The sequence below is a fragment of the Octopus sinensis genome, linkage group LG10 (assembly GCF_006345805.1).
Source record: "Octopus sinensis linkage group LG10, ASM634580v1, whole genome shotgun sequence".
In the NCBI taxonomy this organism is placed as follows: Eukaryota; Metazoa; Mollusca; class Cephalopoda; order Octopoda; family Octopodidae; genus Octopus; species Octopus sinensis.
In genome coordinates this window covers 67,643,649-67,665,210 of record NC_043006.1, presented here as the reverse complement: position 1 = coordinate 67,665,210, position 21,562 = coordinate 67,643,649, and the positions used below count along the sequence as shown (strand labels likewise).

Below are 21,562 nucleotides of genomic sequence, written 5' to 3'. Positions count from 1 at the left end.
TGTTGACACTCATGGGTCAGCAGGCCCATGTTTGGAACCTTCTTTTGTATATCCGTAATCACCAGCAAACTTCTTTATTTTTATGACCATCTCAGGGTAAAATTTACAAGAAAAAAAAAACCTATCTCAAAATGAATTAAAATTTGTTTATTGACATCTTCAATAAAAGATCTCAAAAATCACATTTTGATAAAAATATAAAAATTAGGACCTTCTAAAGAATTTTCTACACAATGTAGATTTAAATAATTGCTTTCTTTTAATAAAAAACTTATAGCTAACTAATAAGTAGCTTTCTTCATTATAGTAAAGATGCTTATGTAGCTTTACTAAGTAAAACTAAAAATTTTGGCTCAAAGTAAAATTTCATAATTTCCAATTTTAATATAAGTTAATTAGAAATATAGCAAGTGTCTTTTATTATAGCTCCATCTGACCAATACCCTGTGAGACAATTTGTTAAACAGAAACTAAAAGAAGTGTATGTATATGTGTGTACAAAATATCACTAACTTTTACTTTTCCATGCCTGCATGGGTCAGACAATTTATTAAAGCAGATTTTCTTCCTGTTACCAACCCATCTAGGTAATATTACCCTATGGCCCGAAATGTTTTCACAGAATATCAAAAATGAATGGCATTCATAGACAACAATTACATGATGTTAGGAGGAAGATATAAATACATACAAACACACATGCAAATAAATATGCACATATACACGCATACGATAGGCTTCCTTCAGTTTCTGTTTACCAAATTTATTGACAAGGTTTTGATTAGTTTGAGGCTATATGTAAGAGACATTTGCCCAAGGTGCCACACAGTAGGACTGAACATGAAACCACACAGCTAGGTCTGCATCTATTAGCGTATGTGTGTGAATGTTTACAATATATGGTAAGCTTCTGCTATAGGTGATGACATCACTGCAGCTGCTGCCCTTTAGCGGTGCATTTTCAAATCCCTATAGAATAAAAAAAATATCCCCCATCTAAAAAATAGTTAAAAGGTTGGTGGCAAAGAAAGGTATCTGTTAAGAAAAATCCTGCCTTAAGTATAGGGAAAAAAGATGTCAAATGAAAGGAAGAAAGCAAAAATTATCATATCAAATCTAGCTTTTTTTATTTACATTTTATTTTTTGTTTAATACTGTTTCAAGTTTCAATATTGTTTGTTTTCTAAATTGTCTTTTTTTTAGATTATATATAATGCACCAAATTTGTGCCAGTTTTTGTTTTGATATGCATATCAGCCAGGAAAATATATGTCAAATGATGATGGTGATGCATGCAAATGCACAAAATCTCCATTTTTATCAACATGAAATTTGCATTTACACGCACAAAGAGGTTACATAATGAGAGAACTTGTACCTGGTCACTAATCTACTAGAAATAGTAGCCATACATCAATCAAATCACACCCTACTATTTTAAAAGGCAAATGTGGAATATATAGTCCTAGATACAGTACAAAAATATCTGGAGAAGTCTGTCTGCTTGATTTTGCCCAACCTTTTTCAGGGGTTTTTTTTTTTTTTTACCCTTGAAAACAAATATCCTTATCTTATTTTCATATCAATCTGAAGGCTGACCTGGAGTAGAGGTGTGTCATTGATGAAATTGCAAATGGCAAAGAAAGGATTTTGACAAATCTAATTGATTGACTGAACAATTGCTCAAATAGTTAACCAAATAACTAATAAAAATAAAGAAGTGAAATAAAACCAGTGCCTGTGTTTATATTGGCATAATGATCCTCCCAAGAGAGAACAAAATATATTTCAACACATGAGTTCACATTAAGAATCTAGCTAACTAAAAAAACATACAAATTGTTTTCCTAAAATATTAAGTCCAGTTTCATTTGAGAGGGAAAGCAGGATTCATAACCCTTTACAGGGCTTCTGAGACTAGTGGGTGGGAGACAGAGGAAGGTATCCTCAAATCAGGAACCAGATCCAAATACTGGTAACAGGGAAGGTTCCAAAGTCACCTAAGGTGCCAAGTGGTGGTTTAATCCTTTAGCATATAAACCAAACGTATCTAACCCAAATATTCTACTGCTTATGTTTAAACCAGCCAGATCTGGCCTCTTAGGCCTGTTGTTCTAAAACTAAACATTCACATCATCAAAATCTCAAAATCATGAGATAATGCAAGATTCACACAGTGGAATTGGTTAAAAAGCAAGTTTCCTAGCCACACAGTCATGCTAGCCCTTAATTTAGGAACAATGCTAGTAGTTTTGAACATTGGAAAAGGATCGATACCATCAACCCTGGGGTTTGACTGATACTTTATTTTACTGACCCTGAAGGATAAAAGGCAAAGTTGACCGCTACAGGATTTGAACTCAGAATGTAAAGAATTAGAACAACTACTGCTAAGCATTCTGCTTGGTGCTCTGACAACTGCCAATGCCCCATCAAATAATAGTGATTTCCAATTTTGGCACAAGGCCAGCAAGTTCGGGGGAAGGGGGTAAGTCAATTACATCGACCCCAGTGTTCAACTGGTACTTGTTTTATCAACCCTAAAAGGATGAAGGGTAAAGTCGACCTCAGGGGCAATTTGAACTCAGAATGTAAAGACAGACGAAATGCCGCTAAGCATTTTACCCAGCGTACTAACAATCCAGCTAACTTACCACTTTCACCCATCTAATAATCCTTTCTACTATAGGCACAAGGCCTGAAATTTTGGGGGAGGGGGTAAGTCGATTACATTGACTCCAGTGTTCAACTGGTACTTGTTTTATCGACCTCAAATGAATGAAAGGTAAAGTCGACCTAACTCAGAATGTAAAGACAGATGAAATGCCACAAGTATTTTGTCCAGCATTCTGACAATTCTGCCAGTTCACTGCCTTCCCCTATCTAATAATAACAATAAAAGTGTTCTATATAAACTGGAGACATACAATTTGTCTTACAATAAAAAAAAAAACCTGAAGAAACAAAAAATATCTCCAAAAGAAACAAAACCCGCCACCAAAAAGAAATGCAAAAAATTCGCCAAAAAGAGACTATCATCACACAGGTCAATAGTAATCTGTATTGGAAATTTTCAATAACCAATCAATGTATTGAATTGTGGCAGTCTTTTAGATTAGGTCTTTTGATATAATTCTTACAAACTTCTTTTTGGCACAAGGAAAAACAACACACAAAGTCATTGATAATGAAATATTATGTTAAGAGTATTTTAGTAGTTATTGTAGCACATATTTGAAGAATGTAGTCTATCATTTTCTTTCCATTTTTTCCGATTTCTTTCGAAACCTTTCCCTCACACATTTTGTAAACTATCCCTCTTAAATTCCCTTGTTCATTGCTCTTGTGACAATATTATTATTGAAGAACTTTTTCACTACCAAGGACCCCTTTCATTTAAACAACTTTTCCCATGGATCCCTTTTAATAAGCTTATCCTCATGTATCTATGTGTGTGTGTGTGTGTGTGTGTATATATATATATATGAAATTTTTAATTTAGTTCATGGACCCCCAGGGGTCTGCGGACCACAGGTTAGGAACCACTGTTCTAATCATCATTTAACGTCCGTTGTCCATGCTGGCATGGTTTGGATGGTTTGACCAGGGCTGGTAACCTGGAAGGCTGCACCAGATTCCAGTCTGATCTGGCATGGTTTTCTACAGCTAGGCACCCTTCCTAACACCAACCACTCTGAGAGTGTAACAGGTGCTTTTATGTGCCACCAGCATTTGTGTGACACCAGTACTTTCAATGACTGTGAATTTGCTTGGCTCAATGGGTCTTCTCAAGCATGAGATAATGCCCAAGGTCTCAGTCATTGCTTCCATGAAGCCCACAGTATTATAGACACAGGCATGATTGTGTGACTAGGAAGCTTGCTTTGCAACCATGTGGTTTTGAGTTCAGTCCCACTAAGCGATACCTTGGACAAGTGTCTTCTACTATAGCCCCATGTTGTGAGTAATGTTGGTAGATGGAAATGGGAAGAAGCCAGTTGTGTATGTGCACATGTGTATCTGTGTTTGCCCTTCCCACTTCTTGACAACTAGTGTTGGTTTGTTTACATTCCTGTATGCTAGCAGTTCATCAATCGAGACTGATAAAATAAGTACCAGGCTTATAAGTACCATACTGAAGGGATGAAAGAAAGTCGACCTCAGCAGGATTTGAACCCAGAACACAAACACCCAGAAGGATTTTGTGCTAATGATGCTGCCAGCTCACTGCCATATATGCATATGTTAGAAGCCATTATCATTATGATCTTCATCACCATAAAAGATCAACGGGTGACAGAATTCTTTTTTTTTTTTCTACTCTAGGCACAAGGCCCGAAATTTTGGGGGAGGGGGCCAGTCGATTAGATCAACCCCAGTATGCAACTGGTACTTAATTTATTGACCCTGAAAGGATGAAAGGCAAAGTCGACCTCGGCGGAATTTGAACTCAGAACATAAAGGCAGACGAGGGTGACAGAATATTTAAAACATCAGACAACATTTCTAGCTGTATCTAGTGATATTACTTTAGCTTAGGGGGTTCAAATCCAACACGTATCAACTTATTTATACATTCTAGGGTTGACTAAATAAGTGCCAACTGTGTGTTCATCATCAGCAATGCCTGGACATTACTGTCCTGAGTCAAACTCGTGGGGCCAGTAACTTGGTTTTTATAGTGTTAAAGGGTCAGAATGGAGCAACAGTCCATTGCAGGGTTACTCTTTACAGCTGAATGAACTGGAACAACATAAAAGGGTGTGTTTTACTCAATAACACAATGCATTGCTCAGTCCAGGAACTGAAACCATGATTACAGGAACACCCTAACCACTAAGCCACACATCTTCATTTTGTGTATTCGGGTTGATATCATCAGTAATACCCTTCTCTGTAATTTATGACCTAGTGCCACAGGATAAAGATTAAGCAGGAATTATTGTATCTCAAGGGTTTGGAGGAGTGGAGTGAGGAGAAACAATCTTTAAAACCCATTGACACCATGGTTTTGAGGTTGGACATGAGAGGTTGTCCTTTATGCTTTGTTGAATGAGCAAATCTACAGTTGGCAGAAATACTGGACATTGATAAGAGGCAAATTGACTGGTCAGTTAAGGCTGGCTTGAAATATGTAGTAGAACACTTTGCAAAAGCAGCCAGCAGAGTGGCTGCTTGTTTTGTGCAAAGGGCACAAAATACAACTGATGCAGCAGACGATGCAGGTAAAAGTGCAGAAGTTTATGTATGATATGGTACTGTGACTTGGAGACAGGTGACAATTGTCATAATCATCAGCATTTAACAATACAGTTTTCCATGCTGGCATGGGCTGGATCGTTTGACAGGAGCCAGCAAGGCCAGGAGTCGCATCAGGTTTCATTTACTGTTTTGGCATGGTTTCTACAGCTGGATGCCCTTCTGAATGCAAACCACTTTTTAGAGTAATGGGTGGTTTTTTACACAGCGCCGCTGCCTTTCACATGGCACCAGCACTGATAGGGTCACTAAGGACCTTATGACTATTTTAGGGTGAACACTCTTGTACTGAGGGAGCTGTTGTACTCTGTCTCTGAATGCAAGAATCAATGCCTAATTAGTGGATGAAGTAACATTGCAGGGGTTTTGGCTTTTTACACCACAAATACCAGAGCTGCCTGGAGCCACTTACCATTGTAGACAACAGAACTCCTAAACAACAGCATGAGTTTTGTGGAGTCAGATGCTGTGACACTGAGCTGGATATCATCCTCAATGCTCATTGCTTCAAATATAGGCTACATCTGTTCCAACAATCAGCAGTGACTTGGTCAGTGAATCCTCTGCGACAGTCAACTATTATCAGCAAGATGAGCTGCCATGGATCACACTATCCCAAAGTGTGTAAGCATGTGACCAGGGACATATTGAACTTGTATTTCCACTGAAACTCCCAAACAGGACTTGATGGTTGGAGCTGGCACAACCCACTTCGAGTGAATGGCACCAAAAGTACAAGTTAAAGACAACGCTCAATCTTGCTGAACCACTCTTTTGTTAAATAACCTACAATGACACAATGACACAGACATGTCGTTAATTAACCTATTCTAATGCTACAGAACATACGCACAGCTGAGTTCTGAGGTTAGCGTGTGTGTGTGTGTGTGTGTGTGTGTGTGTGTGTGTAGAGCAATGGCTAATGTAATGGTGTTTTTTTTTGGGTGGTGTCACTCACCATTGGACAACTAGAAAAACTTCTTACAACATATTTCATTGATGGTTGGTGATGTAGAACCACAGTGATACATCTGATTATGATGAGACAGACAAATACACACACACACACACACACACAAACATAAGCAGTGAGTGTGCCTGTGCAAGTATATACATACACACACATATATATTGTGTATCAAAGAGGGAAGAGAGGGGATAGGCTGTTGGTAATTCACACAATGTGTCTGTTATGCTAGAAATGGACTGGTGATAGAGGTAATGAACATAATGATGTACTGGTGGTGGTGGTGGTGGTGGTGGTGGTAGCCAGAGGGGGAAGTGGTTATGCTGTTGCATTCATTTACTCTCAATCTCCCATACGTTGTCTATCATATCAACCAAAATGTCTTTATCCAACGCCACAGATATCTCCTCCTCTTCCTTCTCCCAACTGAAGAAGGACAGATTGAAGTTTTTGCTATGACACAATGAATGCATTCATTAGGTGTGTATGTGTGTAGATTCATTGTCAGTCCAAGTGTGTCTGTGTTTGTATTAGTGTGAGTGTGTATAAGTATAGATTGGGTTATATGAATCAGTGTGTGTGTGTGTGAGAGAGAGAAAGAGAATAGATATGCGTAATAGACCTGTTGAACTCTTGTCAGCATAGAGAAACCAACAAGAAACCTGATGTTAATACAACAATGACTGAGCATCTGGTGGCCACTAGGTCTGCAAGAAACTACAGGCAAATCTCCCTCAAATAACACCCTAGTGTCAGATAAGAAAAAAGGACACATTAGATAATGTAATCCCAGATATGCTAATTAAAAAAAAACCCACAGGATGTTCATCAGAGTTGATATGTTGGGTGATCGCTCCACTGGATTAGTGAAGACTTGGAATTAATGACTACAATTCAAACTGTTAGAAATAGCAACCAAGTACCTTATCCTTTGCTTGTTTCAGTCATTAGACTGTCGTCTAGCTGGAGTACCACCTTCAAGAATTATTTTTTTTTAAAGCCTGGTGCTTATTTTATCAGTCTCTTTTACCAAACTGCTAAGTTACAGGGAATGTAAACACATCAATACCACTTATCAAGTGGTGGGACACACACACATACACACATAATGGGTTTCTTTTAGTTTCTGTCTTCCAAATCCACTCACAAGACTGGTTGACCTAAGGCTATTGTAGAAGACACTTGCCCAAGGTACCAGGCAGTGGGACTGAACCCGGAAGCATGTGGTTGGGAAGCAAACTTCTTACCACACAGTCATTTTAGCACCTATACTTTGAAACCATACCCTACCCTCTAAAAAAAAAAAAACAAGAGGACACATTGGATAATGTAGTCTTAGATACACCATGGCTGACTAAAAGACAGGATGGTCACAGCCTGGTACCCTTGATCATAGGTTTGTTGAATAAGGGCTACTAACCCAAGCTTAAATAACAATAAAGGAGTTGAAAACAATGGTGTTCATGAATGTATATATCATCATCATCATTGTTTAACGTCCTCTTTCCATGCAGGCATGGGTTGGACGATTTGACTGAGGACTGGCAAACCAGACGGCTGCACCAGGCTCCAATCTTGATCTGGCAGATACATATATATACTCAATGTCTAAATATATTTAGAAAAGATGGAGCATAAGAAAGGTCCACTGTGGAATGAGGTGGTGGTGGTTGCTACGGTGGAAATGGTGATGGCGGCGATGACGATGGTGATGGCAACAATGATAACAGCGATGATGACAAATGACAAAACCATACACAAAAGACATATCTGCACAAACACCTGCACATCCATATATGTCTATATACATTCTGAGACCCCCTTCGGTCATGACACGGACCATGGGATTGCACCTAGAAAGTTACCCTCCCAGGCACAAGTCCAGGCAAGGTTGTTTATGGAAGACCAGCAGTCGCCCATGCATACCGGCCTCCCCTCTCCATGCCACCAGTGTTATCCAAGGGAAAGGCAACAGCCAATACACCTTGGCACCTGTGAAATCGCAACTCACTTCTACAGCTGAGTGAACTGGAGCAACGTGAAATAAAGTGTCTTGCTCAAGAACACAACACGCAGCCCGGTCATCCGGGATTCGAGCTCACAACCTCACGATCGTAAGCTCGACGCTCTAACTACTGAGCCATGTGCCTTCACATCTATATACATAGATACACGCAAATTATAGACAGGTACACATGCACTTACAAGCTCACATACAAACACATGTATAGATGCATGTACTCATACTCTCTCTCTCTCTCTCTCTCACGCGCGCAGTATAGCTGACAAGGAAATGCTAAAATAAAGTTTCCATCTGTTGTGAATTTCACAACTGACAGAACCACCACCAACACCGCCGTGTGTGTGGCCAAACACAGTTACACACACACAATGGTCATTCAGTCATCAACATCAACTGATGTTATTTTCATCGTAAACATCAATGTCCCATCAATGCAATATAATACTGCATACACGCACTATATGTGTGTATATATGTGTGTGTGTGTGTGTAAGTTTCTGTGCATGTGTATATAGATGTGTATATGTAGGTGTCTAAAAGAAACTGATAAGACGCAAGAAAACTCATTAAATATATAGAATATAATGAAGACTGTGTGTGTGAGAGCAAGAAGGTGAGTGTAGAAGGGAGTGTGGGTGTGCGACAGAGTGAGTGAGTGAGAATGTGTGAAGGGTTCGTGAATATATGTGATGTGCGTGTGCGTAAACCTGGTTATAAATGTGCGTGTGTACATGTTTAACTGAGGTCAGCCAGAAAAATTTGCAACTCATGGTTTGTCAAAGTAACTCTCGGTCAATTGGCAGAGTGAAATGTCATTTTTCAGTAAGTAAATAGAAATCCGAGTGTTGCAGGTGTGGCTGAACAGATCTACAATCGATGACAAACCAACTGTGGCCATCTTGTCGTTTTGTATATCTGGGACCAAAATGTCCATCCAAATACCCTCCCCATTTAAGATGGTAGGGTGTGAGTAGTGGAGAGATATGGCTATAATTTTTAACAGTGCACTAACTGACCATGACCAACTAGTAGAGGCTCATGCATACCAGTGAGGATTTGGTGATGGTAGCAGAACTAAGAGTTCCAACATATTAATCAAACATGCCGCTTTCAGGGGTTTTTTTTTTCTTTTGTAGCTGAGAAAGATTTAATTTACCAAATTTAAGATATTTATTTAGTGAGTTCATTTGTCCATTTTTGCCTTGGGTCATTTAAAATTTTTTTATGTCCATTTTTCCATGCAGGTAAGGGTTAGATGAGCATATTGTTGAACCAATGTTTCACAATCAGATGTCATTCCTGTTGCTAACCTTTACCCGCTTTTCAAGTAAGAGGAACTCTTATTCCACATGTTTTTAAAGGTGCAAAGCCAGCAGATGAGCTGTTGACAGGTGACATGACAAAGAAGCATGGCTAAGTGGTTAGAGAATTGGGCTCAAAATCATGTAGTACTGAGTTCGATTCCCAGACAGGGCTGTGCATTGTGTTCATGAGCAAGACAGTTTATTTCATGTTGCTCCTATTCACTCAGCTGTAGAAATGAGTTGTGACATCACTGGTACCAAGTTGTATCAGCCTTTGCCCTTCCCTTGGATAACATCGGTGGCATGGAGATGGGAGACTGGTATACATGGGTGACTGCTGGTCTTCCATAAACAACCTTGCCCGGACTTGTGCCTCAGAGTGTAACTAGGTGCAATCTCATGGTCATTCATGACCAAAAGGTGTCTTTATCCTTTTCCATATATATATACATACACACACACACACACACATATATACCAGAGTAAGAAAAATGTGAAACAAGGTGGAAAAAATAGTACTGGAATACCAGAGGTAGAGTAATATGCTTTATTAAAAAGCAGCAAAAATATCACAAAAACTGTTACTCAGAGTTTCATCTTCCCGTTCGTTGGACAGTTTGGATGAACAGGAACGTGAAACTCTGAGTAACAGTTTTTGTGATATTTTTGCTGTTTTTTAATAAAGTATATATATACACACACACATACATACACACACGTGTGTGTAGCCTTGTCTTGACATCATGTGATGATTGTAAATGAGTTTGACTATTGTACAAGTGAATTTGTTGGTTTCCAGTCTTCTGTGAGAGACATATCTAATCATGAGGAAATATTACCTTGCTTAGAAACCAGTGAAGGTTGGCAGCAGGAAGGGCATCCAGGTGTAGAAAAATCTACTTCAAAAAATTCTGTCTGCCCTATTGCAAGCATGGAAAATTGGACATTAAAATGATGATGATATAAAACAGGCTTCTTTCAGTTTCTTTTTATCAAATCCACTCATGAGGATTTGTTTGGCCTGGAACTATAGTAGAAACACTTGCTTAAGAAGCTACGCATTGAGGATACTTCTTAATCACATTCATATTCGTACCTAACTAATTATTATTACTAATTAATCAAAGGTGGCAAGCTGGTAGAATTGTTAGCACCCTGGATGAAATGCTTAGCAGTATTTTGCCTGTCGTTCTGAGTTCAAATTCCACTGAGGTCGACTTTGCCTTTCATCCTTTCGGGGTCAATAAAATAAGTACCAGTGGGACACTGGGGTTGATGTAATCAACTCATCCCCACCTCCCCCAAGCTGCCCTTGTGGAAAAACTTGAAATAATTATTACTAATTAATTAGAATATATGTAAATTTTTAGGTTTTCCAACGTTCATTGAGTGAAAACAATCCAAAACTTTCAGTCTGTCTAGCAACAAAAGTGATTTATATTGGATGAGGGTGGGGTACTCACCTGCTCATCCCTGCCACCAAAACCCCAAATGTTTAACCCTTAAACATTCAGATTATCCTGTCAAACATAATGCTTATTTATTCCCATTGTTTTGAATTAATCCTTTAGCATTCAGATTAATTAAATCAAATATGCTTATCGATTCCCACTGCTTTGGATTAATCATGTATTATCTCAGTTTTGAAATTTCAATGATGTGATTGTTTATTTTTAAAATGACATTGTAAGGTAAGTGTGAGAGGCTGGATCTGTCCACTTTGACAATACAACAGGTAAATATTTGAGCCAGATATGGCCAGTTTAAATGCTAAAGGGTTAATTATATTATACATTATCTCATAGCTTTGAAATTTTGATGATTTGATAATTTATTTCTAGAATGACAATGTAGGGCTGGTGAGAGAGGTCAGATCTAACCATTTTGAACAAAAACATTTCAGCTGGATATAGCTGATTTAAATGCTAAAAAGTTAATCCCCACATGGACAACCTAAAGCCTGCAGGATTATCTAAAGGACATGCTTAACAAAAAATTACCTTGAAATTTTTTTAGTAATGTAGCTCACCTGATGATGATCCACATCACATGCAGCCCACTTCTTGAAAGAGTTGTCCATGCCTGGTTTAAATCTGGTTAAACCCCTTAGAAACCAAGTTTCACTGCCCTCATTGTTTACGTATTGTCATGGAGACATCATCACCTTCAAGACTTCACTTTAAAAAACTCCCTACCCTCGTTTACTTACAGAACAGAGGCAACACTTCACACTGTTACTTTGAACCTTGTCATAGCTAAATCCTCATCCATCACAGAAAACATATCATATTAGAATGTATGACGTGGACATCACAAGCTGTATAGTGTAAAGCCTTCCAAATAAAAACCGATATGAAGGATGCAGGTTGTTCTTTGCTACCCTCTCTTCACTTGGGACAAATTCTCTGGCATTGCTGATATCTTGAAGAACATTGGTAGCAGTCCATGATGTGATTGTAAAAGGAGGGACAATAAGAATATTGATGCAAAGATGTTCTCTGAAATGAATAATATACTGGGTAAACTAGAACATATGTTGGTCAGTCATGTAGTACAAAAGAGGATCACTCCCAACAACTGACATTGTGTTTATTAATTGCTACAAAGGCAAAGAAAATGTTCTGAGAAGAAGCAACTACAGAGGCACCAAAATGAGGGACCAGTTAATAAAATCAGCAGAAACAGTTATAGCACAACTAATTAGGAAAACAGTTTAAATGAAATATAGTTTAGGTTTGATGATGATAATGTTTGTACCAGGGTGGGGTAGCACTATTGTATTCTTTCTGAGAAACTACAAAAACAGATTCTCAGAAAGGAGTAAGCCATTATACTTAGTATTCATATACTTGGGAAGGTCCTTTAATTGAATACTATGTGCTGTAATCTGGTGCTGACTAATAAAACTAAGCGGAGATGAATGGCACATGAATGGCAGTACAAACCATGTTCAATGATGCTGGCAGTTAAGTGAGAGCTGGTAAGGAATGAAGCAAGATTTAGCATGTAGATAGGTGCCCATCAAGGATTGGCTTTCAATACCTTCCTGTTAACATAGTAGAGGAGTTTAATATTGGCTATCCATGAGAACTTCTGTATGCCAATGACCTAGTTCTCGTATCTGAATAAAAAACAAATTCCAAATGTGGAAGGGAAAACCCAAAATCAAGGCAACCTTAAACTTAGCAAAGTCAAGGTTCAACAAGCAGGAAAGCGGACATAACACAGTTGCCATCTACAAAGTGGGCATATATCATCATCCAGTGTTTTAAATCTAGGTTTTGTCCCTGTTAATGGGGGTGGCCGGATTTACTTCAATGCCATAGCAACCGAGGTAGGCAGGTGCAGCCCACCTCAACCTTTGAGCTGGCTGGTGCCCATTCTCCTTTGCTATCATGAGGCTTTTTTGGAGCTGGATTTTCTACAGGGAGCATGCTCTTGCTTAACCCCCAATCTCAGTTTCTAGACATGAGTGGTCCCGAGACCAAGGCCTCTACTATGATTTTTAAGAAATGTGGTGGAAAACTAACTCAGGAAGGCAGGGACACTACTCCTTGAGACCCCTTTTGGAGCCCCACCTACCTATGATATGTAGAATAGGAGTAGATGGGAATGTAACTATGGATATGTAAGAGATGTAGAGAGATTAGTAGAGATTAGTAAAGAAGACATATTTTGTAGATGCGTAGGAGATGCGTAAAACATTCTTTCATATATTTGGAAGACTCCAAAGAAGTTAGTAGCTTCTGTCACCTAGGTCGTTATGGCATTCCGTTGGTTACAACGACAAGGGTTCTAGTTGATCCGATCAATGGAACAGCCTGCTCCTGAAATTAATGTGCAAATGGCTGAGCACCTTAATGTAGTTCTCAGGGAGATTCAGCATGACACAGAGTGTGGCAAGGCTGGCCCTTTGAGATACAGGTACAACAGAAAGAGGAAGAAAGAGTGAAAGAAAATTGTGGTGAAAGAGTATAGCAGGGTTCGCCACTACTCCCTGCCGAAACCTCGTGGAACTTTAGGTGTTTTCGCTCAATAAACACTCACAACACCCAGTCTTGGAATTGAAACCGTGATCCTATGACCGCGAGTCTGCTGCCCTAACCACTAGGCCATTGTGCCTCCATGTCACCAAGGTAAACAAATCAACAATGAAGATTTCAAAAGCATAGTAACTAGAGTAAGAACAAGGTGGGAAAAGTTTAGGGTGCTTTTACATCAGCTAGCAACAAATTGATATTCTCACTTAGGAAAGGGCAGAACGTATGATGCTTGTGCATGAAGTGTAATACTGCATGGTAGCAAAATATGGGCACTGAATGCAGATGTGCTAAGTCTGGAAAGAAATGAGTTAAGGATGTGTTAAGTTAGAATGAGTATCTCAAAGCATTTAGAATAATCTAATTAGGTAAGGTGAATTTGAAGTCTTACAGCTGTTTCTGGGGTAACCCAAGTGGTTAATTAGCGTATCTGTGCACTGGTTATTCCGTCATCAGAGACAAGGTATGAAAGTGTATGGATATGCTAACCAACCATTTGGGTTATCCCACAAACAGCTGTAAGACTTCAAATTCACCTTATCCTAATTAAATTATTCTAAATGACACTTGAGATCTCGTTCTGCCTTGGTTTTGAGCATGTGTAAATAAGTGAAACATTTATGGGTCGTAGTAGTCTTCTGGCTGCTATTTCAGTGTCCTGGCGCCACCCTTAATGACAGACAGATAGATAGATTTATAGATAGATAGATACGACCGGTCTATGAGGTTAGACCGGTCATCATCATCATCGTTTAACGTCCGTCTTCCATGCATACATGGGTAGGACGGTTGACGGGAGCCGGCCAGGTAGAAGACGAACAGAAGGTTTATCTATATACTCTACTCCTCTAGAATTTATTAAAGTCTGCTTCTTTTTCGGATTCATGATTTATTAACGACACACACACTGTATAAGATGTGAAGGATAAAAAAAGAAGGCAGTGCTATAATGATGTTGGTGATGAAAGAAATCAAAATAGACTGTATGTGTGTTAATGATATTACCGGTGATAACTTCAGGGTTAGAGGTGGTGTGAACAAGGTGTGTATGGAATTTACGTTTATCCCTGGCAGTCTAAATATCAATAAAGTTTTATCTTTATATTCTATCTGTTTATCAATCTTTGGTACACAAATATACAGTCATTCATGCATACACAGATTCACACACACACACGTACTTACATTCACACGTCGCTGTTGCTATTCATCTTTTGTCTATGTGTAGTATTTCATGTGTAAATACCAAATAGATGAATAGATGGAGATAACATGCAATAGATTGATTAAAAAGGATGGTAGAAAGTACGTCGTACACACAGTACTCACACACACAAGGTGTGTATTATGTATGTATCTGTGCCTATGTGCGTATGCGTGCATGTATGTGCGGGCACACACACACACACACATGCATGCATGCATGCACAAGCACACTGCAACCAAATAATGGAAGCCGGGAGTAAGATAGAAACGACAAGTAAACTCGGCATAAGGCATTTTACACAGCAATCAATCAACAAAGTGTGCTTGACACGTATAGAAACAATGAACCATACATATACACACAATGAGACACGTACACACATACACACAACGAGACACGTATTTATATATACACAATGGTATCAGCTATTTCATCAGTTACATAGATGACTTGCTTAAATAAAAGTACCAACCAAGGCAGATGGAATCACAGATCAACCAAACGGATAAGGAAGTGTGTGAGTGTATAGAGATAAGGGGTGGGGCAGCATTTTATCTATATATCTATCCCAACATCATCATCATCATGATCATCATCGCCAGAACAGTATTTAAATTCGAAAAGAAACTAGTCGTCAGGCGGCCACATAATCGGGGAGCAGTTCCACAAATGTTAACTGCCTTAAAATGATCCCTGAGTTTGTGGCAACGTAATGCACAATAATTGAGAAAGGCGGGGGGAAGGTGGTGGTGGTGTTGGCGGCGGCGGCAATTGGTAGCACTGACAGGAGAAGATGAAGAAAGTAAGAAATAGAAGAAGCAGAAGGAGAATGTAGGCGGAGGTGAAGAAGAAGGAAAGAAAGAATGTAATTATGAGAAACGAGAGAGAGAGAGAGAGTAAAAAAAAAAATGATGAAATGGAGATCTGAGAGGATGGAGAGAATTACAAGCGGCAAAGGTGTGTGAATCAGGACGGTGAAAAAGAGACACACACACACACACACACACACAATAGATACTAGTTTATACAAATATTTCTCTACATAATTATACACATACATACACACATTTCACTAACATACTCAGTACACACACACACACACACACACACATACAGACAGACACACACTACAGAAGCGTTACAATTCTACTCTTATATTACACAAACATATGTACATCTTGTACTTACAAAAACACACACTAACATAACTTCCTGAAACAGACACACCTTTAACAAATGTGAGCTTGTGCGCGCGCATGTGTGTGTGTGTGTGTGTGTATATATATATATATTATATATATATATATATATATATGCGTATATTTGTCAGTATATGTGTGCGTGTGTGTGTGTGCATATGAGCATATCTACTTGCATATACGCGTGTACATATGCATGTATATGTAGGCGCGTATGTCTATATGTGTGTATGTATGTATATATATATATATATATAATATATATATATATATATATATACACACACATAAGCACGCACGCATGCGGTATGTTAACATCACACAAACTGACGGAACAAAAACAGAAACAGTTGGCTTCAACTAATTTACATAGGAGAAGAGGAGGAGGAGGAACATGGAGGATAAAAATACTAACAGAAATCGTTTCCGATTTGAGCACAGGCACAGCAATTCTGAGGGGCAGTGATTTAGTCGGTAACATCGAACCTCCAGTAAACAATAATTTAGGGAACAGCGTCAATTACAACAGCAGCATCATCCTACATTAGTGTTGTTTATCTCCAAATCATATCAGAGTAGGCCTATGATAACAAGCATTCTAGCTGTGACCATCCCGTCTCTTTATGGATATGTAGATGATTTGCATTCCCTAATGGGTATTCGTTTTCATTTACAAAAAAAAATGGGAAAAAGGCAGACGAATGTGTGAAGTTCGGAGGTAGATTTGTCAGCTATTTCTAGCAGACTGGGCGAAAGCACACAGAGGATGCTCCTCGTTAGTGCCATCTCCGATATATAGTAGGAGAAAAGTGCGCTGAGATGTCGATTGCTTCAGAATGGTGGACAGAGAGAGCAGTGTGACAAAGTAGAGGGACAAGATGATTTAGCTTTCTATATTCCCCTTCCTTATACACACACACAAACGTGTGTGTATACATACATACGTACATACATATATACGCGCACGTACTCTAGTACCCGTAAACACACACACACACAACGATGCGAAGACGTCATAACATCGCACAAACAGGGATGCTGCTTCGAAAACGAAAGTAGGACATGGGTGATAATGGTGACAGTTAATGATGACAATTTGTATGTCGCGTACAAAGTTCATAATTATATAAAATGAAAGAAAAAAAAGAAAGGGAATGTGTGGTGGTCATGTTTTCTCAAATAGATTTGAGGGCTAAACTTAGAGAGAAAAAAAAAAGAAAAAGGCGCAACGAAACAAATGACAGATTATCTCCGATTGTTGTTCAATCCCAGGTCAGCCCTGCATGAATACATTTGAATATTATATATAACAAGCATTCCGGACATGATCATCCCGTCTGTTTGTATATTAGGGACCACATCGTTCAATGAGCGTTTTTCAGAGACTCAACAGCTATTTCTAGCAGGTCGAGCAAACACATATAAGACCCTGGCGTTGAGGCTTAAAGGTTTACAGAAGTATGGGGATGTGTGAGATGTTGAAAAGTTCAAGTAGGTTTGGTGATGCAAACAGGAAAATAGAACTGAAAACATGAGTACATATATATTTCATTAATAATCGGCAAAATATACAGAGTGACTCAAGGGCCGAGAGCTTCGTGCCTTGGCACTTATCAAAGGTTTAAGTAGCTATAGCCGAAAATTGAAACAGGTATGCCGAGTTCCACAGCAGCCGTGGATAGTGAGCCTTAATTTTTGTTAAATACGAAGGGTTTATGGCTTTAAGACGCACGGCTTAGAGCTTACAGATTAGGGCTCATGACTGCGGGCCTACGCCTTAGTTTTTATGACTAGTTTTAAGCATAGATTTTATGACTAAGGCCCTATGACATAACTATGGGTTTAAAACGAAGGGATTGTGGCTTATACGGCTTGGGGCTTATGATTTAAGGTTCCCAGTTTAGAACATAAAAAGTTGTTCGTGTTTAGGGCTTTGGGTGGGTAAAGGTTTTCCAGGTTGAAAAATAACGTTTATAAGAAACAAAATATTTGCATATGGTACATAGGAGCTGAGTCAGCTCTTGAACAGTAAGTATCTATACTGTACACCACTCCTAAATATTTCATATGTATTCAATGAGAGGAGATAATGAGATTGTGCGGCGTTCATGCATGATATGCCATTAGGAACGCAACCAACAAAGGTGGAGCCTATGCGGAGTCGATCAACTGGTACAGAAATAGTAGCTAAAACTGCCTCAAATCAGCTACTACCTAGAATTAGGCAATGATCACAGGTGGAATGCTTGGATTTGGGCTGACCTGGGGTTAAACAAAAAATAATCTATGTGAAATGAAGTGGCTACAAACACGGAAATTCGAAACCGGGTCAAGCACTTAGGAATGATAGCAATAGTAGTGGGTAACTTGTGAAGGATTGTGTGACATTCATGTGTCTCTTGAGAGAAATAACTTTGATCAGGCAGTAAAACAATTTCTATCGATTACACACGAGAAATAAATGGTGACGGGGGATAAAAATATAACCAGACACCCCGCCAAGATTTGAACCCTGGGTGTCAAGGGACGTAACTAATTGCCGAATGATTGTCCAAAGCACCACCAATTCTGTAACGGTCGCACTTAAAAAACAGTATAATAGAAATTTGTTTTAGACAATCTAAAAAACAATGCCACTATGTGAGGGCGTGGTGCTTATCCATTACCCATTGTAACCTCTTACTTCATAGATGCTTTAATCAAAGTCTGTATTTGCACACACACACAAATAACCATGCGTGTATATATATAAATATACACACGTATAAAAAACATATAGATATAGGGATGAAAAATATATATATACACACACACACACATGTGCACATGTGAAAAAGCGGGGGTGGGAGAAAAAAATCAGACTTACCTCATCAGATAACTGTTGTAGAATCATGATCACAAGTTTCACCGACTAATCTGTATGTTGTAGTGGTGACTGATAATCTTTCACTCTTCCTAATCTATTCCGGGTGTCTATCTGTCTGTCTGTCTCTCGCACCCCTTCAATATATATATACTCAGTTTCGGTTTCTCACTAACTTTGAAACCTTACAGATAGCGGTCCGACTTTGAGGGTCTAATTTAATTAAACCGTTTCACTTGACATCCCGAATTGTGTTCTCGATTTTTTCTTCTTCTTCTTGTATAGTCTATAGTTGGTAGTTTCTCCACACAGACACATATATAGACAGAAACAAGACTATATGTATGTATATATATATATACACACACACAAGCGTGTGTTTATATTTCTATGAGTATATGCTATGTATTTAAATATTATTACGGCTATGTATACTTGTATACCATATATCTATATGACAGTATATAAATATAAACACAGATGCGTGTTATGTATGAACCTTATATATTTAATCTAAATTCGATATGCAGAGATCGTTCATTGATGTAACTGTTTTTACTGCTAGAACTTCATATATCTCTATACACGTTATAGATGTCTGTAAATTGCATTCATACATGTAAGCTGAGCTGCGGAAAATAGATATGCATATATATACCTTATAATACTGTTTAAATATGTTTTGCAATCTATATTAAGCTAAAATTATATGTTTGCGTTTTACTTTCCCTAAATCTATGGTACGTTTCTACATACAGTGTGCTAATAATATTTGATAGACTACAGCTGGTTAGGTAAATGTGTGTGGTGTAATGTATGTATATATGGTGTTACGATGTGAATGTAGTGCAGCGGTGGTCGTTCTATCTATCTTCTTCCTCCTCCGCCACCTTTTCTTTAAGAAAAGCCAAGAGATGTCAGGTTAATCCAGTGTAAGAACAGAGCGACAAGAAAGCTGCCGTCCTATTCGGCCAAGCCGGGCTTTTGTAGGCAGACGTCCGCATCAAGATAGAGTTTAAGTTAATTGAGTAGGGTGGTTGTAGTAGTTCGTAAAGAAGGAATACTATATATATATATATATATATATAAATTTGTGTGTCTTTAAGAAAGGGAAAGAGTAACTAGTAGAAAATGCTTCCTCAAAAATTTTAAAAAGTAACAAGGAATAAAGAAAAAAAAAACGAAGGTTAAGAGATAGGAAAGAACATGAAAGATCGTATCAGAGAAGCACACATACGTAAATATATATACACATAATAGGCTTTTATAATGTATCACATATATTACACAATGTGGTGGACATTATATACATACACACACAACTAGAAATAATTTTAGTTTTTCTTGGGGCTTTTTGTTTTACACTCTTGAAAATACTTTCAAACTGTTTCTCTAAATAAATAAATAAATATATCACTGATAGATAATATCTGGGTTCTTACATAGACATATAGCTTGCTAGCTAAGTAAAATAACTAGAAATGCAAATACTTGACTCAAGACGGTAGAAGATATAGACACACACATATAAAATATATATATATATATTATATATATATATATAAATTTGTGTGTCTTTAAGAAAGGGAAAGAGTAACTAGTAGAAAATGCTTCCTCAAAAATTTTAAAAATTAACAAGGAATAAAGAAAAAAAAAAAACGAAGGTTAAGAGATAGGAAAGAACATGAAAGATCGTATCAGAGAAGCACACATACGTAAATATATATACACATAATAGGCTTTTATAATGTATCACATATATTACACAATGTGGTGGACATTATATACATACACACACAACTAGAAATAATTTTAGTTTTTCTTGGGGCTTTTTGTTTTACACTCTTGAAAATACTTTCAAACTGTTTCTCTAAATAAATAAATAAATATATCACTGATAGATAATATCTGGGTTCTTACATAGACATATAGCTTGCTAGCTAAGTAAAATAACTAGAAATGCAAATACTTGACTCAAGACGGTAGAAGATATAGACACACACATATAAAATATATATATATATATTATATATATATATATAAATTTGTGTGTCTTTAAGAAAGGGAAAGAGTAACTAGTAGAAAATGCTTCCTCAAAAATTTTAAAAATTAACAAGGAATAAAGAAAAAAAAAAAACGAAGGTTAAGAGATAGGAAAGAACATGAAAGATCGTATCAGAGAAGCACACATACGTAAATATATATACACATAATAGGCTTTTATAATGTATCACATATATTACACAATGTGGTGGACATTATATACATACACACACAACTAGAAATAATTTTAGTTTTTCTTGGGGCTTTTTGTTTTACACTCTTGAAAATACTTTCAAACTGTTTCTCTAAATAAATAAATATATCACTGATAGATAATATCTGGGTTCTTACATAGACATATAGCTTGCTAGCTAAGTAAAATAACTAGAAATGCAAATACTTGACTCAAGACGGTAGAAGATATAGACACACACATATAAAATATATATATATATATATATATATTCCTTTTTCTTGTTTCTTTATAATAGTTGTCTTCTAATTTCCATTGTTGATGATCAAAACGTTTTTTAAATTATATATATATTCTTTACAGATGTCAGCGTTGTGTGCAAGGCTTCCGTCGTAAATATGGTGTTAATTTGACATTATAGTTTGTCAATGATCATAATACACAATATATAATATAAATATACA

The 21,562-nt window shown here is 37.6% G+C and overlaps 2 protein-coding genes across 5 annotated transcripts in view; one reads left to right on the top strand and one right to left on the bottom strand.

The window, feature by feature from the left end:
• The window catches only part of LOC115216830 (serine/threonine-protein phosphatase 6 regulatory ankyrin repeat subunit A), a 174,016-nt gene extending 153,647 nt beyond the window's left edge, over positions 1-20,369 (bottom strand). For 2 of the 4 annotated variants that reach the window (XM_036506750.1, XM_036506751.1), the window contains exon 1: positions 18,866-20,369. In XM_036506750.1, coding sequence (XP_036362643.1) covers positions 18,866-18,892 — 27 coding nt within the window. In that variant the 5' untranslated portion in view covers positions 18,893-20,369. The remainder of the gene's footprint in view (positions 1-18,865) is intronic. The other 2 variants (XM_029786418.2, XM_029786419.2) reach the window with 2 other exon arrangements.
• Positions 1-21,562, top strand: part of LOC115216711 (bifunctional coenzyme A synthase) — a 117,090-nt gene that overhangs the window by 19,935 nt on the left and 75,593 nt on the right. The gene's annotated exons all lie outside the window — the stretch shown is intronic.